Here is an 18,861-nt window from a genome sequence, read left to right on the forward strand (position 1 = left end):
GGGAAGATGCTGTGTTTGCAAGCATCAGGTCTGCTGCTGAAGACAGAGAGCACAGCTGCCCCCTTGCACACCAAGCCTCTCCCCTCCTCTCCCTCCAGCATGTGCCCCCTTGCCCTTACCTTGTAGGGTTCTGCAAAGAGTGGGATCTTCTGGGGGAAGTTGTCTCTACCCTGCAGCGCCTCCTGACTCCTCCTCTCTCTCTCTCTCATGCGCAGCAAGTTTCTGTCCTCGTTGTACAAGCTGAGGGAAGAGAGCAAGAGGATGTTAGCACTTCACACCAGGGCTACCAACACCTGCCACAGGAGCACAGAATGCCAGAGTTGGAAGGGACTTCCAAAGCTCATCCAGTCCAACTCTGCTGTCACAGCAGGATGGCTCAGAGCGGCTCACGCAGGAACGCAGAGAATGGTTCGGGTTGGAATGGACCTCAAAGATCATCCAGTTCCAACCCCCCTGGGCCATAGGCAGGGACACCTCCCACTAAAACAGGTTGTTCAAAGCCTCTTCTGTCAGGCAAGCAGCAACAGAAGAAAGGGACAAAGTCTCCACTTGTGCCAGGGGAGGTCTAGGCTGGATGTTAGGAGGAAGTTGTTGGCAGAGAGAGTGACTGGCACTGGAATGGGCTGCCCAGGGAGGTGGTGGAGTTGCTGTCCCTGGAGGTGTTGAAGCCAAGCCTGGCTGGGGCACTTAATGCCATGGTCTGGTTGATTGGCCAGGGCTGGGTGCTAGGTTGTGCTGGCTGAGCTTGGAGGTCAACCTGCTTGATTCTATGATTCAAGCAACTTGGCCTTGATCACCTCCAGAGAGGGAGCAAGCAGCCACAACCTCCCTGAGCAACCTGTGCCAGTGTCTCACCACCCTCACTGCAAAGAACCCTTTCCTAACATCCAGATTAAATCTCCCCTCTGCCAGTTTAAACCCATTACCTCTTGTCCTGTCATTTCAAGACCTTGTCAAGAGTCCCTCCCCAGCGTTCCTGTAGCCCCCTTCAGACACTGGAAGGCCACTACAAAGTCTCCTCAAAGCCTTCTCTTCTTCAGGCTTCAGAGCCCCAACTCTTGCAGCCTGTCCTCAGAGCAGAAGTGCTGCAGCCCTCTGAGCATCTTTGTGGCCTCCTCTGGACTTGCTCTAATAGTTCCATGTCCTGCTTGTGTCCATCTGGGCAGGTTTTGAATACCTCCAGAGAGTGAGACTGCACAACTCCCCTGGGCAGCCTGGTCCAGTGTTCTGTCACCCTCACAGGGAAAATATTCCTTCTCACATTTACAAGAAGCTTCCTATGCCTCAACAGGCAGCAACCATGGCTGTCAGACAGGGGCACACATCCATCAAGAAAGCAATTCTGAAACTCACAGGCTGGTTCCAGCTGTGCCAACATGGTACCACACTGCAATGGACCACGTAGAATCATAGAATCAAGCAGGTTGGAAGAGAGCTCCAAGCTCAGCCAGGCCAACCTAGCACCCAGCCCTGGCCAATCAACCAGACCATGGCACTAAGTGCCCCAGCCAGGCTTGGCTTCAACACCTCCAGGCACAGCAACTCCACCACCTCCCTGGGCAGCCCATTCCAATGCCAATCACTCTCTCTGACAACAACTTCCTCCTAACATCAGCCTAGACCTCCCCTGACACAGCTTGAGGCTGTGTCCTTCTTCTGGTGTTGCTTGCCTGGCAGAAGAGCCCAACCCCACCTGGCTACAGCCTCCCTGCAGGTAGCTGCAGACAGCAATGAGCTCTGCCCTGAGCCTCCTCTGCTGCAGGCTGCACACCCCCAGCTCCCTCAGCCTCTCCTCACAGGGCTCTGCTCCAGGCCCCTCACCAGCCTTGCTGCCCTTCTCTCAACAACTTCCAGCACCTCAACATCTCTCTTGAACTGAGAGACCCAGAAACAGACACAGCACACAAGGTGTGGCCTGAGCAGTGCTGAGCACAGGGGCACAAGAACCTCCCTTGTCCTGCTGCCCACACTGCTCCTGAGCCAGCCCAGGATGCCATTGGCTCTGCTGCCCACCTGGGCACTGCTGCCTCAGCTTCAGCTCCTCTCTCCCAGCACCCCCAGCTCCCTTTCTGCCTGGCTGCTCTCAGCCACTCTGGCCCCAGCCTGTAGCACTGCTTGAGGTTGTTGTGGCCAAAGCGTAGAAGCCTGCCCTTGGCCTTGTTCAATCTCATCCCCTTGGCCTCTGCCCACCCATCCAGCCTGGCCAGGCCCCTCTGCAGGGCTCTCCTACCCTCCAACAGCTCCACATCTGCTCCCAGCTTGGTGTCATCTGCAAACTTACTGATGCTGGACTCAATCCCCTGGTCCAGATCATCAATAAAGATACTGAACAGGTCTGTGCCCAGCACTGATCCCTGGGCTGCCAGTGCCAGCTGGAGGTGGCACCATTCACCACCACTCTCTGGGCCCAGCCCTCCAGCCAGTTCTTGACCCATATCAGAGTGAATCTGTCCAAGCCACAAGCTGCCAGCTGTGCCAGGAGCTTGTTGTGGCAGAAGGTGTCAAAGGCTTTGCTGAAGTCCAGGCAGACTCCATCCACAGCCTGCCCCACACTCACCAGGCAGGGAACCTGACCATAAAACGAAACGGTGAGAGGAGAGGAGGTGATGGGGAAGAAATCCTTGAGTGTTTGTTTCCCCCCTGATGTTTCTGACGCTCCTGGCCACACGCAGATACTGAGCAAGCTTCCTCCCAGATGGATCTCCTTGCTGCAGCTTGCTGATTGCTGTGGCACACTTCACAGCCAGGCTGCCCAGGGACAAGCTGCAGAGCTGCGCAGCTCTCTGCTGCTGCCCAAGGCGATAAGAAAGGGCTTTAAAGTGCTCATCTAACCAAGACCTAAGGACAGAAGCCGTAGCCGGGCAGAATGTTTTCTAAACAAAGTGAGCCGACCCCACTTTATCTTCCCAGCCAGCAAAGTGTTTGCCTCTTTCAGAGGACACACAGAAAGCCTTCAAAGCCACAAGGCTGAACACAAGGCTCTTGGGCAAACACAGTCAAGACTAAAGGGAACTCTAACAGCTCCAACCCCAACCTCTCTGAGCATCTCAGCTGCCTTTCAAGTACTCTGTCCTCACTACCAGAGCACATCAGCTCACCTGATCCTCTGCACTGCTACCTACTAAGGCACAGGAAAGGCTCTTTGAGGATGGAAAAGACCTCCAAGAGCAGCAAGCCCAAGGCCTCCAGAGCAGAAAGAGGAGAGGTGGAATAGGACAGTCATGGAGTGGTTTGGGTTGGAAGGGACCTTAATGATCATCTAGTTCCAACCTGAAAAGACCTCTAAGATCAGCAAGTCCAAGGTCTCCAGAGCAGAAAGAGGAGAGGTGAAATAGATCATGGAGTGGTCTGGAAGGGACCTTAATGATCATCTAGTTCCAACCAGAAAAGACCTCTAAGATCAGCAAGTCCAAGGTCTCCAGAGCAGAAAGAGGAGAGGTGAAATAGATCATGGAGTGGTCTGGAAGGGACCTTAATGATCATCTAGTTCCAACCTGAAAAGACCTCTAAGATCAGCAAGTCCAAGGCCTCCAGAGCAGAAAGAGGAGAGGTGAAATAGATCATGGAGTGGTCTGGAAGGGACCTTAATGATCATCTAGTTCCAACCAGAAAAGACCTCTAAGATCAGCAAGTCCAAGGCTTCCAGAGCAGAAAGAGGAGAGGTGGAACAGGACAATCACAGAATGGTTTGGGTTGGAAGAGACCTTAATGTTCATCTAGTTCCTACCCCCCTGCCACATGCAGGGACTCCTCTAGAGCAGGTTGCTCAGGGCTTCATTATGTCACCCTGGGAGCAAAGCAGCAGGCCAGTGTCAGACTGCAGAGCCTTAGTGATGACCCAGGAACACCAGAACCAGCCTGGCATGGAGAAGCACAAACAACAGGGAAGTGCAAGCACTCCCCAGCTGTGAACAAACAAGTGGACATTCTGCCCTAGAGGGTTTTGTTCTGCTTGCAGAGCAGGAGGGTGAGCCAAAGCCAACTGAAACAGGCAACAAAATCCCATCAGTATCAAGAGCTTCAGTGTTGGGCAAGAAGAGCACATTCTCCAGTCCTGCTAAGCAGGCTGAAACTCTGCCAAGAGGAAGATAAGTCATCACCTAGACACAGGGTTCAGGTTCTGCACCTTTCAAATCGATTGAAATAAAATAAACAACCCACCCTAAACAGAACCCCCCCCCCCAAAAAAAAAACCCTAACCACTCCCCAAAAAAACAAACCATTCCCAACAGAAATCCCACCAAAAAAAACCCAGAAAGAAACCCTACCAAACAAACCCAAACCACCCCCAAACAGAAAGCCCCCTAGAAAACCCAAACCAGCCCCAAACAAACCCAAACCACCCCCAAACTGAACCCCTCTGCAAAAACCCTAACCACTCCCAAACAGAAACCCCCCAGAAAACCCAAACCACCCCCAAACAATAACCCCCCTAAAAAACCCAAACCACCCCCAAACAATAACCCCCAAACAAATCCAAACCACCTCCAAACAGAAACCCAAACCACCCCCAAACAAACCCCCCCTAAAAAACCCAAACCACCCCCAAACAAACCCCCCATGAAAACCCAAACCACCTCCAAACAGAAACCCCAAACCACCTCCAAACGAACCCCCCCTAAAAAACCCAAACCAACCCCAAACCCCCCATGAAAACCCAAACCACCTCCAAACAAACCCCCCCTAAAAAACCCAAACCAACCCCAAACCCCCCATGAAAACCCAAACCACCTCCAAACAGAAACCCCAAACCACCCCCAAACAAACCCCCCCTAAAAAACCCAAACCACCCCCAAACAAACCCCCCTAGAAAACCCAAATCACCTCCAAACAGAAACCCCAAACCACCCCCAAAGAGAAACCCCAAACCACCCCCAAAGAGAAACCCCAAACCACCCCCAAAAAGCCCAAGTGACCCCCAAACAAACCTCCCCCCAAACAGAAATCCTTCCAAAAAACCAAACCACCATCAAACAGAATCCCCCCAAAAAACCCAAACCACCCCCAAACAGACCCAAACCACCCCCAAACAGAAACCCCCCAAAAAAACCCAAATGACCCCCAAACAAACCTCCCCCCAAACAGAAATCCTTCCAAAAAACCAAACCACCCCCAAACAGAACCCCCCCAAAAAAACCAAACCACCCCCAAACAAACCCAAACCACCCCCAAACAGAAACCCCCCCAAAAAAACCCAAATCACCCCCAAACAGAAATCCTTCCAAAAAACCAAACCACCCCCAAACAGAAACCCCCCCAAAAAACCCAAACCACCCCCAAACAAACCCAAACCACCACCAAACAGAAACCCCCCCCCCCCAAATAAAGAGCTCTCCACAGCTCAAACTGAGTTGACAAATGCCACCTGTGAGCAAAGCTTTGGCAGAGTTTCCCTGCCTGCCTGTTCTATGCTCTGCACTCTCCAGCATCACAGCAAGCCTTAATCGAGCCAAACTAGCACAGGGCTGTGCACACACCCTGAGGAGCAGCAAGGTCCAGGAATGGAGGCAGGCAGAATTCCTTTGGAAGAGCTGGGGAAGCCCTCAGAGGCTATTTTGAGTTGTTCTCCCAGGATAAAATCTGCAGTGGCCCAGCAGGGCTCTTGTTTTACATCATGCCTTGCTGTAAACATCTCATCAGAGCTCAGCTTCCAGCAGGAGACACCCAAAAGGTGCGAGGAGCTGAAAAAGTGACTGCAGCAGTAACAAGCCAAGCGAGCAAACACAGCCCTGAGCCAGGCATTGTCACCCTTAAACCTTCAGAGATTCAGGGAAGAGGTGGGGTTGGAAAAGACCTCAAAGCTCATCCAGTTCCAACCTCCTGCCATGGGCAGGGACACCTCCCACCAGCAAAGCTTGACCACAGCCTCATCCAGCCTGGCCCTGAACACCTCCAGGCAGGGGACATCCACAGCCTCCATGGGCAACCTGTGCCAGCGCCTCCCCACCCTCACTCTCAACAATTTCTTCCTCACCTCCCCTCTCCCAGCTCAAAGCCACTGTCCTTCATCCTGGCACTCCCAGCTCTTGCTCAAAGTCCCTCCCCAGCTCTCCTGGAGCCCCTTCAGGCACTGGCAGGCTGCTCTGAGGTCTCCCTGCAGCCTTCTCTTCTCCAGGCTGCACAGCCCCAACCCTCCCAGCCTGTCCCCACAGCCTTGTGCTGTGCATCAGAGACATCCTTCAGTCTCTAGGCTGGGGAGGACTCGAAGAGACCAGGGCAGCTCTTCTACTGCCTGGTGCTGAGTGCTCTCAAACAAAAGGCAAAGCCAAAGGCTCCTGTGCCCCTTTAGTGCTCCTGGTGCTGAGCAGGAGCTGTCTGCTCTCGGTGTACCCCCAACGCTGTCTGCAAAACCTCCTCCAGGCTGCTCACCGCAAAGGCAGCAGCTGTCATACCTCTGCAGGGCTTTGCTTCCCCTGAACCTTCCTTGACCCCAAGCTCCCTTCCCAGCAATAAATTCTTTCTAAAGAGTGTCTGAAGAGAAAGGGAGGGGTGGGGGAGGGGAAGGGACACTGCCTTTTGGCCACCAGGCCAGTTGCTGCAGGTTTGAATGCAGATGATGAGGGCTGCAGGGCAGCCCAACAGAGCCTTGGGCACTGCTGGGCAGGAGTCAGGCAGGCAGAGCTCTGCATGCTGGCTGTGACAGCAGGGTCCCTCCCCTGCCTGGTGCTGGGATGGGACTTTTTATGAGGGCTTGGAGTGATAGGAGGAGAGAGAATGGATTGAAGTTGGAGAAAGAGAGGTTGAGACTGGAGACAAGGAAGAAATTCTTGAGAGTGAGGGTGGGGAGACACTGGCACAGGTTGCCCAGGGAGGTTTTGCAGATGCCCCTTGCCTGGAGACGTTCAGGGCCAGGTTGGGTGAGGCCTTGAGCAAGCTGGGCTGGTGGGAGGTGTCCCCATCCTTGGCAGGGGGTTGGAACTGAATGGTCTTTAAGATCCCTTCCAACCTGTCCCATTCCATGAATCCAAGCTGATCTGTGGGTGTCCAGCCCAGGGCAGCTTTTTCAATAGCTTGGTGCAGAAGTCCTGTCCCTCCTCCTGTCTTTGTGCCCTCTGAATGCCAAAGAAATGAAAAGTAAACTCTGCTTTGCTTTCAGTTGTAATCAGACCTGTTGCTGGTTCCCAAAAGGAATCATTCCAGCAGCAGGGAAGGCTGTGGAGAGAGGTGAGAGGCAAAACAGAGAAATGAGGCTCGCTGTTGTCTGAGCAGCAGAGGCTCTTCCTCCTAAACATGCAGAGAACATTTCCTTTGAGGACAACTGCAGGAAATCACAGATCTCTTGGAACTGTTTTGGCATTAAATTTGACTCTTTTCTATAGTGAGAAGCTGCTGAGCAGCAGTTCTCAAGACTGAGAGACAGGTTCCTGTTGGACTTCAAGGCAAGACACATCAGCTCCAAAGAAGATTTGGCAGAAATGGGCCAAGGGTGCCCAGGTCCACCAGGAAAACTGTGGCCAGCAGGTCAGGAGATGTCCTCCTCTCCCTCTATTCAGCCATAGTGAAACCACATCTGGAGTACTGCGTCCAGGTCTGGGCTCTGTAGTTCAAGAGGGGTGGGGATCTGCTGGAGAGAGTCCAGTAGAGGCCATGAGGATGCTGAAGGGCCTGGAATATCTGTGTGAGGAAAGGCTGAGAGCCCTGGGGCTGGTTGGCCTGCAGAGAAGAAGGCTGATAGGAGATCTGAGCAATGCCTATCAATAGCTGAAGGGTGAGGGGCAAGAAGCAGGGGCCAGGCCCTGCTCAGTGCTGTCCTGTGACAGGACAAAGAGCAATGGACACAAACTGGAAGCCAGGAAGTTCCACCTCAACACGAGGAGAAACTTCTTTGGTATGAGGGTGCTGCAAGCCTGGAGCAGGCTGCCCAGAGAGGTTGTGGAGTCTCCTTCACCAGAGGCTTTCCAGCCCCACCTGGATGTGTTCCTGTGTGCCCTGCCCAGGGTGACCCTGCTCTGGCAAGGTGGTTGGACTGGATGGTCTCCAGAGGTCCCTCTTCCATCCCCACCATTCCATGCCTGTATGAAAGCCCTGTCACAGCCTGATGGCACTGCCCAGAACTGGACACAATACTCCAGATGTGGTCTCACCGTGGCAAAGCAGAGGGAGGAGAAGCTCCCTTGACCTGCTGGCCACACTCTTCTTAACGCACCCCAGGATTCCGTTGGCTCTCTTGGCCACAAGGGCACTTTGCTGGCTCAGGGAGAACTTAGAATCATAGAACCAGGCAAGGTTGGAAGGGATCAGCCAGGTCCAGCCCCCCTGCCATGCCCAGGGACACCCTACCCTAGAGCAGGCTGCACACAGCCTCAGCCAGCCTGACCTTAAACACCTCCAGCCATGGGGCCTCAACCACCTCCCTGGGCAACCCATTCCAGCCTCTCACCACTCTCCTGCTCAACAACTTCCTCCTCACCCCCAGTCTGAATCTCCCCACCCCCAGCTTTGCTCCATTCCTCCTAGTCCTGTTTCCCACCATCACTCCAAGGTCCTTCTCCATGGAGCTACTTTCCAGCAGCTCAGCAACATTCCTTGCACCAAAACAACCGAATCAGTTCTACCTCAGCACCATTCCAACCCCCCCACACTCTGCCTGTTCCACAGTGGCTACTCTTTGGGTGCAAATTCTCCCTTATTGGTCTCCTATTGCTGTTGCCAAGTTTAAAAATAGGTTTGTTGCTCAGCCATGAGAAGGTTTTTCCTTCCTTTTGGCATCAATGGCCCTTTCTTCCTCAAGCAGCTCCCAGGAGTGAGCCTCAAAGCTTCCTGTGAAGAGCTGAGCCCCTGCCACTTGGGCAGGAATTGGGAATTCTCAGCTCTTCTGCAGATACAAATAAAAACCCTTCACAGAGCTCAGCCTAAAAATCCCAACTCCTCCAAACCACATCCTGAGGTCCCAAGCAGCATTTCTCCACCTATGGGCTACAACCAACTGAAGGTTCCAAACCCAAGCTTGTGAATATTTGGGGTCAGAGCCTTTCTCTGTCTACTCACAAAGAGCAAACAAATGCAAGTTTCAGGACCTGTTTTTTCCCCTCTGGCACTGAGAGGTTTAAAACCTAACTTGGATCAGTTGTAAAAGCCATCCCAGCATGCCAGGCTGGCAGGGACCACAAGGATCCTCTGCTCCAACCTGTCTAGGTCATGGTGCAGGTGCAATGAGCTGGCCCAGCAGCCTGGCAAGCTGAGTGCCAATCTGAACTATGGAGGGGACTCCTCTGCTTCCCTTGGGAAAGGATTCCAGTGCCTGGCTGTGCTCATGGGGAAATACCAGACTGGTTCTGGATACTTTGAAAAAAGAAGTGTCCCTCTCCAGTCAAAAACACTCTCAAGAGGAGTGCTCCAATCCCTATTCCTCCTTTCCATAGTGGTACCCAAGTCACTCACTCCTCAGCCTCCACAGACAGCATTCACCCTGCACCAAGCAAGCCATGGATGGCAAGAGGCAAGAAAGCTCCACAGTGAAGACCTAACAAAAGCAGCTCCCTCCTGAAGTGCTGAGCCAGCAAGAGGCCAGAAGATGGCTTGCTGTGGGGCTGCAAACAGAATGATGCTCCCAGCCAACAGCAGGAGGTCATGCTGTGGGCCAGTCCTGCCTGGACACCACATACAGCAGCTACTAAGAAAACACAGGGAAAAGTGACAGCTCCTTCATGGAATCCTAAAAGCTGGAAGGGACCTGAAAGCTCATCCAGTGCCAGCCCCCCTGCCATGGGCAGGGACACCTCCCACCAGCCCAGCTTGATCAAGGCTTCATCCAACCTGGCCTTCCAACACCTCAAGGCAGGGGGCAGCCACAACATCCCCGGGTGATCTGTGCCAGTCTTTCCCCACCCTTGCTCTCAACAATTTCTTCCTCATCTCCCCTCTCCCAGCTCAAAACCATTGTCCCTCATCGTGGTACTCCCAGCCCTTGGCAAAAGTCCCTCTCCAGCAACCCCTTCAGGCACTGGCAGGCTCTCTGAGGTCTCCCTGCAGCCTTCTCTTCTCCACGCTGCACAGCCACAACTCTCCCAGCCTGTCCCCATAGCAGAGGTTCTTCAGCCCTCACATCATCTTGATGGCCTCCTCTGGACTCTCTCCAGCAGCTCCATATCCTTCTTGTGCTGGAGACTCCAGAACTGGAGGCAGTGCTGCAGACATGGCTGAGCAGAGGGGCAGAATCCCCTCCCTGTGCTGCTGCTCTCCCTGCTCTGGCTGCAGCCAGCACACAGCTGCCCGCTGGGCTGCCAGGGACCAGTGCTGGCTCCTGGGCAGTTTGACATCAACTGACACCCCCAGCTCCTTCTCCTTAAGCTGCTCTCCAGCCACTCCTCCCCAGCCTGGATCTGTGCTTAGGATTGCCCTGACCCAGCTGCAGGACCTTGCACTTGGCCTCGTTGAACTTCATGACATTGGCTTGAGCTCACCTTCCCAACCTGTCCAAGCCCCTCTGGACGGATCCCTTCCCTCGGCTGATGCAACCTTCACTGCCTTTGATAGCAGCACTGAACTCTGTCGGCACAGCTGAAGCACCTGAGCAAACCTAGAGGCATCCTCCCCGGTGGTGATGGTGCAGAAATGAGGCTTCTAAAGCTAGCCTGGCTGCCAACCTGACCCCAGTAGAAGGCTGTCAGTAAAGGTGCTAATGAGAAGGCACGGAGGGGACAGGAAAGCTATCCTTCTCCATCTAAATGCAAATATCCCAGGAGGCCTTCTGAGGTGTGGATGTGTGAAGTGTAATTACAAGGAGAGCAGACAGAGGCGTCGGAACAGTGATGAATTTAAGGCTCTGTTTGATCTGGCTGCGGCTGGCAAAGGAGGAAAGGTGAACAGTGTGAATCACCAAGTGGAGGGAAGGAAAAGTCCTGAGCACTTGGCCCCTTGCAGACAAGGTGTCCCGTGTGCATCCTTCCTTCCCCAGCCAGGGAAGAAGCCCAGCTGCCTTTCAGCCCTCAACATGAATCACAGGATCGTTTGGGCTGGAAGAACTCCCTAAGATCATCTCTTCAACCCAACACTGCCATGGCCACACCTTTCTGGAACACCTCTAGAGATGAGGACTCCACCACCTCCCTGGGCAGCCTGTGCCAATGCCTGACCACCCACATCGAATCAACCAGGTTGGAAGAGACCTCCAAGCTCATCCAGTTCAAATAATGTTAAATGAAGTTAGATACAGTTAAAGCATTTCAGTGCTATTCCTACAGTAAATAATGTTAAATGAAGTTAAATACACTTAAAGCATTTCAGTGCTATTCCTACAGTAAATAATGTTAAATGAAGTTAGATACAGTTAAAGCATTTCAGTGCTATTCCTACAGTAAATAATGTTAAATGAAGTTAAATACACTTAAAGCATTTCAGTGCTATTCCTACAGTAAATAATGTTAAATGAAGTTAGATACAGTTAAAGCATTTCAGTGCCAGTCCTACATAAAAGAGTTAAATACACTTAAAGCATTTCAATGAATCATAGAATCAAGCAGGTTGGAAGAGACCTCCAAGCTCATTCATCCCATCCTAGCACTCAGCCCTATCCAATCAACCAGACCATGGCACTAAGTGCCTCAGCCAGGCTTGGCTTCAACACCTCCAGGGACAGCAACTCCACCTCCCTGGGCAGCCCATTCCAATGCCTATCACTCTCTCTGCCAACAACTTCCTCCTAACATCCAGCCTAGACCTCCCCTGCCACAACTTGAGACTGTGTCCCCTTCTTCTGTTGCTGGTTGCCTGGGAGAAGAGGCCACCCCCTACCTGGCTACAGCCTCCCTTCAGGTAGTTGTAGACAACAATGAGGTTACATGTGTCCTTCCAGGCAGGTGAGCTAAGATCTGCAGCTCCAGTGCTGCTGCAGTACCTGAGCATGCAGAGAAGGAATCAGACCCAGCTGCTGCTGCCTTGGCTGCAGCACTGATGGAGCAGCTCCAGGTAGGTACCTACATGCAGCTCCCCAGGCTCTCAGAGGCCACAGGCAGCTGCACATTGAGCAGCTTTGGTTGTGGTGACCCAACTGTGACAGGACTGAGTGTACACATAGAACAGATTCACAGAATGGCTTGGGTTGGAAAGGACCTTCAGGGTCATCTGGACTGAAGGTACACAGGGAACAGAGTCACAGAATGGCTTGGGTTGGAAAGGACCTTCTGGGTCATCTGGATTGAAGGTACACATAGAACAGAGTCACAGAATGGCTTGGGTTGGAAGGGACCTTCAGGGTCATCTGGATTGAAGGTACACATAGAACAGAGTCACAGAATGGCTTGGGTTGGAAAGGACCTTCAGGGTCATCTGGATTGAAGGTACACATAGAACAGAGTTGCAGAATGGCTTGGGTTGGAAGGGACCTTCAGGGGCATCTGGACTGAAGGTACACATAGACCAGAGTTGCAGAATGGCTTGGGTTGGAAAGGACCTTCAGGGTCATCTGGACTGAAGGTACACATAGACCAGAGTTGCAGAATGGCTTGGGTTGGAAGGGACCTTCAGGGGCATCTGGACTGAAGGTACACATAGACCAGAGATGCAGAATAGCTTAGGTTGGAAGGGACCTTCAAGATCATTTAGTTCCAAGCCCCTGCCACAGGCAGGGACACCTCCCACTCGCCCAGGTTGCTCATCCAACCCAGCAGGAGGAGCCCATGCCTGCCACTTCTCACCTCCCTCAGCAAGGCTGACAAAAGTCAGCCGGGTCAGGATGCACAGACACATACCCCAGGGGCTGAGGCTGCCCTGCAGAGCTGGCAGTGCAGCAGGAGGTGTTCTACGCTGTACCCTTCCACCGACCTGGGAGCCACTAACAGCTACGCCCCTCAGCAGAGCAGGCACAGCACAGCTGAGCAAACAGCTCCACGCAGCCCCAAGTGTCACTCCAGAGGAGCTCCCACTGCACACCCCCAGCCCCCAGCCCCATCTGGTTAGGCTCAGCTGGTACCCTGAGAAACGCAGCCCCAGATCCCGCTGCCAGCGGGTGACATCCTGGCTTTGTGTGAGCTGCTGTTTGGAGAGCTGGCATTCCCTGCTGAGCAGATCCTGTGCCAGCAGGGAGGGGACAGCCACTCACCAACACCACCCCAAGCCCTGTCTGCAAAAAGGCCTGGGAAATGATGCAAACAGAACAGATATTTCCCCTTCCAAGCTCCTTCCATCGTGCCTTCTGAGATCAAAGGCTGCTGGGAAGCAAACACGAGGCCTTGCCCCTATCAGCAAACACTTGGGGTGCAGCTTTTCTACCCCAGTGGGGTCTTCTCTACTCCAAGGGGCTGCTTGGCAATTCAGCTGGGACAGAGACCAGCTCCCAGCACAGCCCAGGGACTGCCAAGGCCACTCACTGCTCCTGCTGCTGATGCCACAGCAGATGTGCAGCCAAGCCAGCCTCTTCTGCACCACTTTCTACCTGTCTGCCTGCAAATGGTCCCACAGGCAGCACTGCTAAGCACCTCCTGAGCCCTGCATGCAAGTTCCTCAGCTGCTCAGAAAGGGCTTCTCAAAAGACCTTTGTTAAGCAAGACAGAAACAGAATCAAGCAGGTTGGAAGAGACCTCCAAGCTCAGCCAGGCCAACCTAGCACCCAGCCCTGGCCAATCAACCAGACCATGGCACTAAGTGCCCCAGCCAGACTTGGCAAGAACACCTCCAGGCACAGCAATTCCACCACCTCCCTGGGCAGCCCATTCCAATGCCAATCACTCTCTCTGACAACAACTTCCTCCTCACATCCAGCCTAGACCTCCCCTGGCACAGCTTGAGGCTCTGTCCCCTTCTTCTGTTGCTGCTTGCCTGGCAGCAGAGCCCAACCCCACCTGGCTACAGCCTCCCTGCAGGCAGCTGCAGACAGCAATGAGCTCTGCCCTGAGCCTCCTCTGCTGCAGGCTGCACACCCCCAGCTCCCTCAGCCTCTCCTCACAGGGCTGTGCTCCAGGCCCCTCCCCAGCCTTGCTGCCCTTCTCTCAACACCTTCCAGCACCTCAACATCTCTCTTGAACTGAGGAGCCCAGAACTGGACACAGCACTCAAGAGGTGGCCTGAGCAGTGCTGAGCACAGGGGCACAAGAACCTCCCTTGTCCTGCTGCCCACACTGCTCCTGAGCCAGCCCAGGATGCCATTGGCTCTGCTGCCCACCTGGGCACTGCTGCCTCATCTTCAGCTCCTCTCTCCCAGCACCCCCAGCTCCCTCTCTGCCTGGCTGCTCTCAGCCACTCTGGCCCCAGCCTGTAGCACTGCTTGGGGTTGTTGTGGCCAAAGTGCAGAACCCTGCCCTTGGCCTTGTTCAATCTCATCCCATTGGCCTCTGCCCACCCATCCAGCCTGGCCAGGTCCCTCTGCAGGGCTCTCCTACCCTCCAACAGATCAACACCAATCTCTCAGCACAGTGACTGCATGGTCACAACTGAGTTCTCATCTACTCTTCACTCCTCTTTCTCCTCTTGACCTCATCTTGCATTAGCTTAGGTCCCCTTCTGACAAGCCCTGGCTGTTATCTTCCTGATGGTCCATTGGTGCTGAGGCAAATCCCTTCCCAGTGGCTGATTTTCCAGTGAGAACAGACATGCTGCAGAACAAAGCCCAGAGCATCTAAACTCACATCACTATTTTGAGTGCCTCCTCATGACAGAGCAAGCTTGCATCAACATTTGTCCTTCCTTGGAGAAGAGAAGGCTCTGGAAGGACCTTAAAGCAGCATTCCAATACTGAAGGGGCCTGGAAGGGACATTTTACAGGGGCTTGTAGTGCTGAGACAAGGGGCAATGGCTTTGAGCTGGAAGAATGAAGTGGAGATTAGAAAGTCTTGCCAGTAAGGGTGAGGAGACACTGAAAGAGGTTGCCCAGAGATGTTCCAGGCCAGGTGGGATGAGACATTGAGCAACCTGGACTAGTGGAAGTTGCTCCTGCCCATTGCAAGGGGTTGGAACTAGATGGTCTTTAAGGTTCCTTCTGAGCCTCAGCAAAGCCAGCAAAGCATCAAAAAACACCAACTCCTTGGCTGAATCACTCCAGGGGCAGCCCAGCTGAACCAACTGCAAAATATTATTGGCTCAAGGCCATGAAATGCTTCCAGGTGAACAGAACCATTGCCTGACACACCTGATGGATGTGAACATCAGGAGGTTCAACAAGACCAAGTGCAAGGTCCTGCAGCTGGGTGGGGGCAATGCCAAGCACAAATCCAGGTTGGGCAGTGAGTGGCTGGAGAGCAGCCCTGAGGAGAGGGACTTGGGGATGCTGCTGGAGGAGAAGCTCCACAGGAGCCAGCAGTGTGCACTTGCAGCCCAGAAAGCCAAGCAGAGCCTGGGCTGCAGCAGCAGAAGTGTGGCCAGCAGGGCCAGGGAGGGGATTCTGCCCCTCTGCTCTGCTGAGACCCCACCTGGAGTACTGCATCCAGTTCTGGAGCCCTTGGGACAAGAGGGCTGTGGAGATGCTGGAGAGTGTCCAGAGCAGGGCCAGGAGGATGCTCAGAGGCTGCAGCAGCTCTGCTGTGAGCACAGACTGAAAGAGTTGGGGCTGTGCAGGCTGGAGCAGAGGAGGCTGCAAGGTGACCTTCTTGTGGCCTTCCAGGATCTGAAGGGGGCTCCAAAAAAGCTGAGGAGGGACTTCTGAGGCTGTCAGGGAGTGCCAGGACTGGGGGGAATGGAGTGAAATTGGAGGTGGGGAGGTTCAGACTGGATGTGAGGAGGAAGCTCTTCACCAAGAGAGTGGTGAGAGGCTGGAATGGGTTGCCCAGGGAGGTGGTTGAGGCCCCATGGCTGGAGGTGTTTAAGGCCAGGGTGGCTGAGGCTGTGTGCAGCCTGCTCTAGGGTAGGGTGTCCCTGAGCATGGCAGGGGGGTTGGAACTGGCTGCTCCTTGTGGTCCCTTCCAACCCTGACTGATTCTATGAACATCTTGGAACTTGCTAGGCAGGTGGGATCTGCCTGCAAGCAGGCAAGCAGGTAAAAGAACTGGCTGAAGATGTTTGCTTCAGTTACAGACTTGGTCAGTGGCTCACATCCTCCTATTCTTCTCCCTTCCCCTCTCCTGTTCTCCTGGGTTGACATTGCCTGTTCCTTTTCCAAAGGCAGCCTGACTCACCTGTGTTTGTTGTTCTAAGGCAGCAAACACAACACAAAGAACTACTTTTCCCCCCAGCAGAATTCCAGTTACCTTTTTTCCCCCTCCCTTCCAAGAGTTTTATGAAAGGTGAGTGCAGAATAAGAGCTTCCCTGCAGAGGGTGTAGCCAGTTTGGTGTTTAAAACACTGTCTGTACAGAGTTCACAGGCTCACAGGATGTTAGGGCTTGGAAGGGACCCAAGGAGATCATCCAGTCCATCCCCCTGCCAGAGCAGGACCACACAATCTAACACAGATCACAGAGGAACACATCCAGACAGGTCTTGAAAGGCTCCAGAGAAGGAGACTCCACAACCTCTCTGGGCAGTCTGTGCCAGGGCTCTGTGACCCTTACAGTCAAGAAGTTCCCCCTTGTGTTGAGCTGGAACCTCTGTGCTGCAGCTTCCATCCATTGCTCCTTGTCCTATCCCAGGCAGCAGTGAGCAGAGCCTGTCCCCCACCTCCTGGCAGCCCTCAGATACTTACAAACATTTATCAAGTCCCCTCTCAGTCTTCTCTTCTCCAGACTAAGCAGCCCCAGGTCTCTCAGCCTCTCCTCATCAGCCATGCCCTCCTGTCCCCTCATCATCCTCGCAGCCCTGTGCTGGACCCTCTCCAGCAGATCCCTGTCTCTCTTCAACTGGGGAGCTCAAAACTGAACACAGTATTCAAGATGGGTTCTCAGCAGGGCAGAGTAGAGGGGGAAAGGTTACTGCACCATCACGGAATGGGGGGAAAATGCTTTTAAGAGCATCTTAAAACTGCTCTTTCTCCACTTATCCTAGAACCCTAAGAATGGCTTGGAAGGGACCTTAAAGACCATCCAGTTTCAACCCCCTGCCATGGCTAGGGACATCTCATCCAACCTGGCCTTCAACACCTCCAGGCAGGGGGCAGCCACAACCTCCCTGGCCAGCCTGTGTCAGTGTCTCCCTACCCTCACTCTCAACAATTTCTTCCTCATCTCCAGTTTCAGTCTCCCCTCTCTCAGCTCAAAGCCATTTGCCCTCATCCTGGCACTCCCAGCCCTTGTCAGAAGTCCCTCCCCAGAGCCAGAAGGGGCTCTCCTGCAGCCCCTTCAGGTACTGGAAGGCTGCTCTGAGGTCTCCCTGGAGCCTTCTCCAGGCTGAGTTGGAGGTCAACAGCTGTTTCAGTCAGCCTGGGACACACAAATGGGTCTCGCTAAGAGCTCTGAGCACCCCCAGTAACCACTCACCAAAACCACCCATGGAAAAGTGACTTTGGGGGTCAGTTCTTTAAAAGAGGCTCCAAAAGAACACCTTCTAATGGCAAACCTTGGAGACCTGAGAGATCAGGTTCAAGAAAAAACACTGCTGCAAACTCATACTGGCTGAGAGAGACCAAACCATTAAGGAAGAGATATCAAAAACCAACCCAAACCAGCTTTTGCCTTCAGTATTAACTTCCCAAGACCTATTTTGAATCCAGAATTAGAAGATTTTGATGCACACAAGAATTTCCTCCTTACTGACTGTAAGAAACAACCCCCTGACTGCTCACACCTCCTGTTTCTTCACACCAAGCCTGCAGAGATGCTGTTCCCAACCTTGCATAGAAATGAGCAGTAAAGCCTAAGTCAAACAGTCCCTTGCAGCCCAGTTACTGCCTCCCCAAGGCCTGATAAGCACTGAATGGCTGGGCTGGAAGGCAACAGCCTTTGGATCATCTTCAGGGCTCTGCCTTTGCAGTCAATTCCATATCCTTTTTGCATTGGGAGCTGCAGAGCTGTTGCACAGCTGGATAAGCCTTTCCAAGAACTCTCCCAGTTAATAAAAGGTGTTAAGATAAGAGGAGGTTGGAGCAAAGTAACAAATAACAAATGAGTCTAGATGCTATCTGCTGTCACGGTTCAGAACTAATCACTGTTTAATTTTCCATGGGAAATCGTTTGGCAAAGGCAATCAGGGATGTGAGGCTCAGGTTGGGGCCCCCAGACATTGAGGGAGTGAAGACCATGATGATGATCTGACATCAAACTGCTGCAGCCAGTCCAGAGGAGGGCCACAAAAACGCTCAGAGGGCTGCAGCAGCTCAGGCTACAAGAGTTGGGGCTCCTCAGCCTGGAGAAGAGAAGGCTTTGAGGAGATCTTTTAGTGGCCTTCCAGTATCTGAAAGGGGCTACAGGAAGGCTGGGGAGGGACTACTGACAAGGGCAAGGAGGAATGGGTTTGAACTGGCAGAGGGGAGATTGAGACTGGATGTCAGGAAAGGGTTCTTTGCAGTGAGGGTGGTGAGACAACTGGTTGTGGATGCTCCCTCCCTGGAGGTGTTCAAGGCCTAGCAAGGAGGGAGGGGAGAAAGGCAAGAGAAAAAGGAGCAGGTAACAAGCTGGCCAAGTCTTATCTGCACAGGAAGGACTAAGTGAGTACAGGCAGATTAGCAGTGTTTGCCCAAGATCCGTTTCCCGGCTAAAAGCCTACTACCAACCTTTCCTGCAGTCCCTGCCAGAGGGCAAAGATTCCAGATCCAATTCCTACTTTTCCCATCATCTACCCAAGCAGCTGCAGATTTTCCTGCGGCAGTTTCATTGAGAGCTTGGCAGTGCTGCCCGGGCGGATGCTGGAGGTTCCAGCGCTCAGCCTGCTGTCTGCATAACAAAGCATCTCATTGTCATTCGGGAGGACTTGGAAGGGTTTCAAGCTATGCAGGAGCAATAATCCAGGGCAGGCTGCATTAGGCAGGTACCCATGCATGCCTAATGCACGTTGCAGAGCATGTGCTGCCCAGAAGCTGATTTGCCCCTTTCCATCCTTGGAAAAACATCCACCTGCACTTTGC

General features: G+C 53.4%; 1 protein-coding gene across 4 annotated transcripts in view; it reads right to left on the reverse strand.

Moving 5' to 3' along the window:
* AFF1 (ALF transcription elongation factor 1) overlaps nt 1-18,861 on the reverse strand; it is an 87,690-nt gene that overhangs the window by 36,310 nt on the left and 32,519 nt on the right. For all 4 annotated transcript variants that reach the window (XM_064149571.1, XM_064149570.1, XM_064149572.1 and 1 more), the window contains one exon: nt 120-240. In XM_064149571.1, the coding sequence (XP_064005641.1) occupies nt 120-240 (121 nt within the window). The remainder of the gene's footprint in view (nt 1-119; nt 241-18,861) is intronic.

Source organism: Pogoniulus pusillus, chromosome 10, assembly GCF_015220805.1.
Source record: "Pogoniulus pusillus isolate bPogPus1 chromosome 10, bPogPus1.pri, whole genome shotgun sequence".
NCBI lineage: Eukaryota > Metazoa > Chordata > Aves > Piciformes > Lybiidae > Pogoniulus > Pogoniulus pusillus.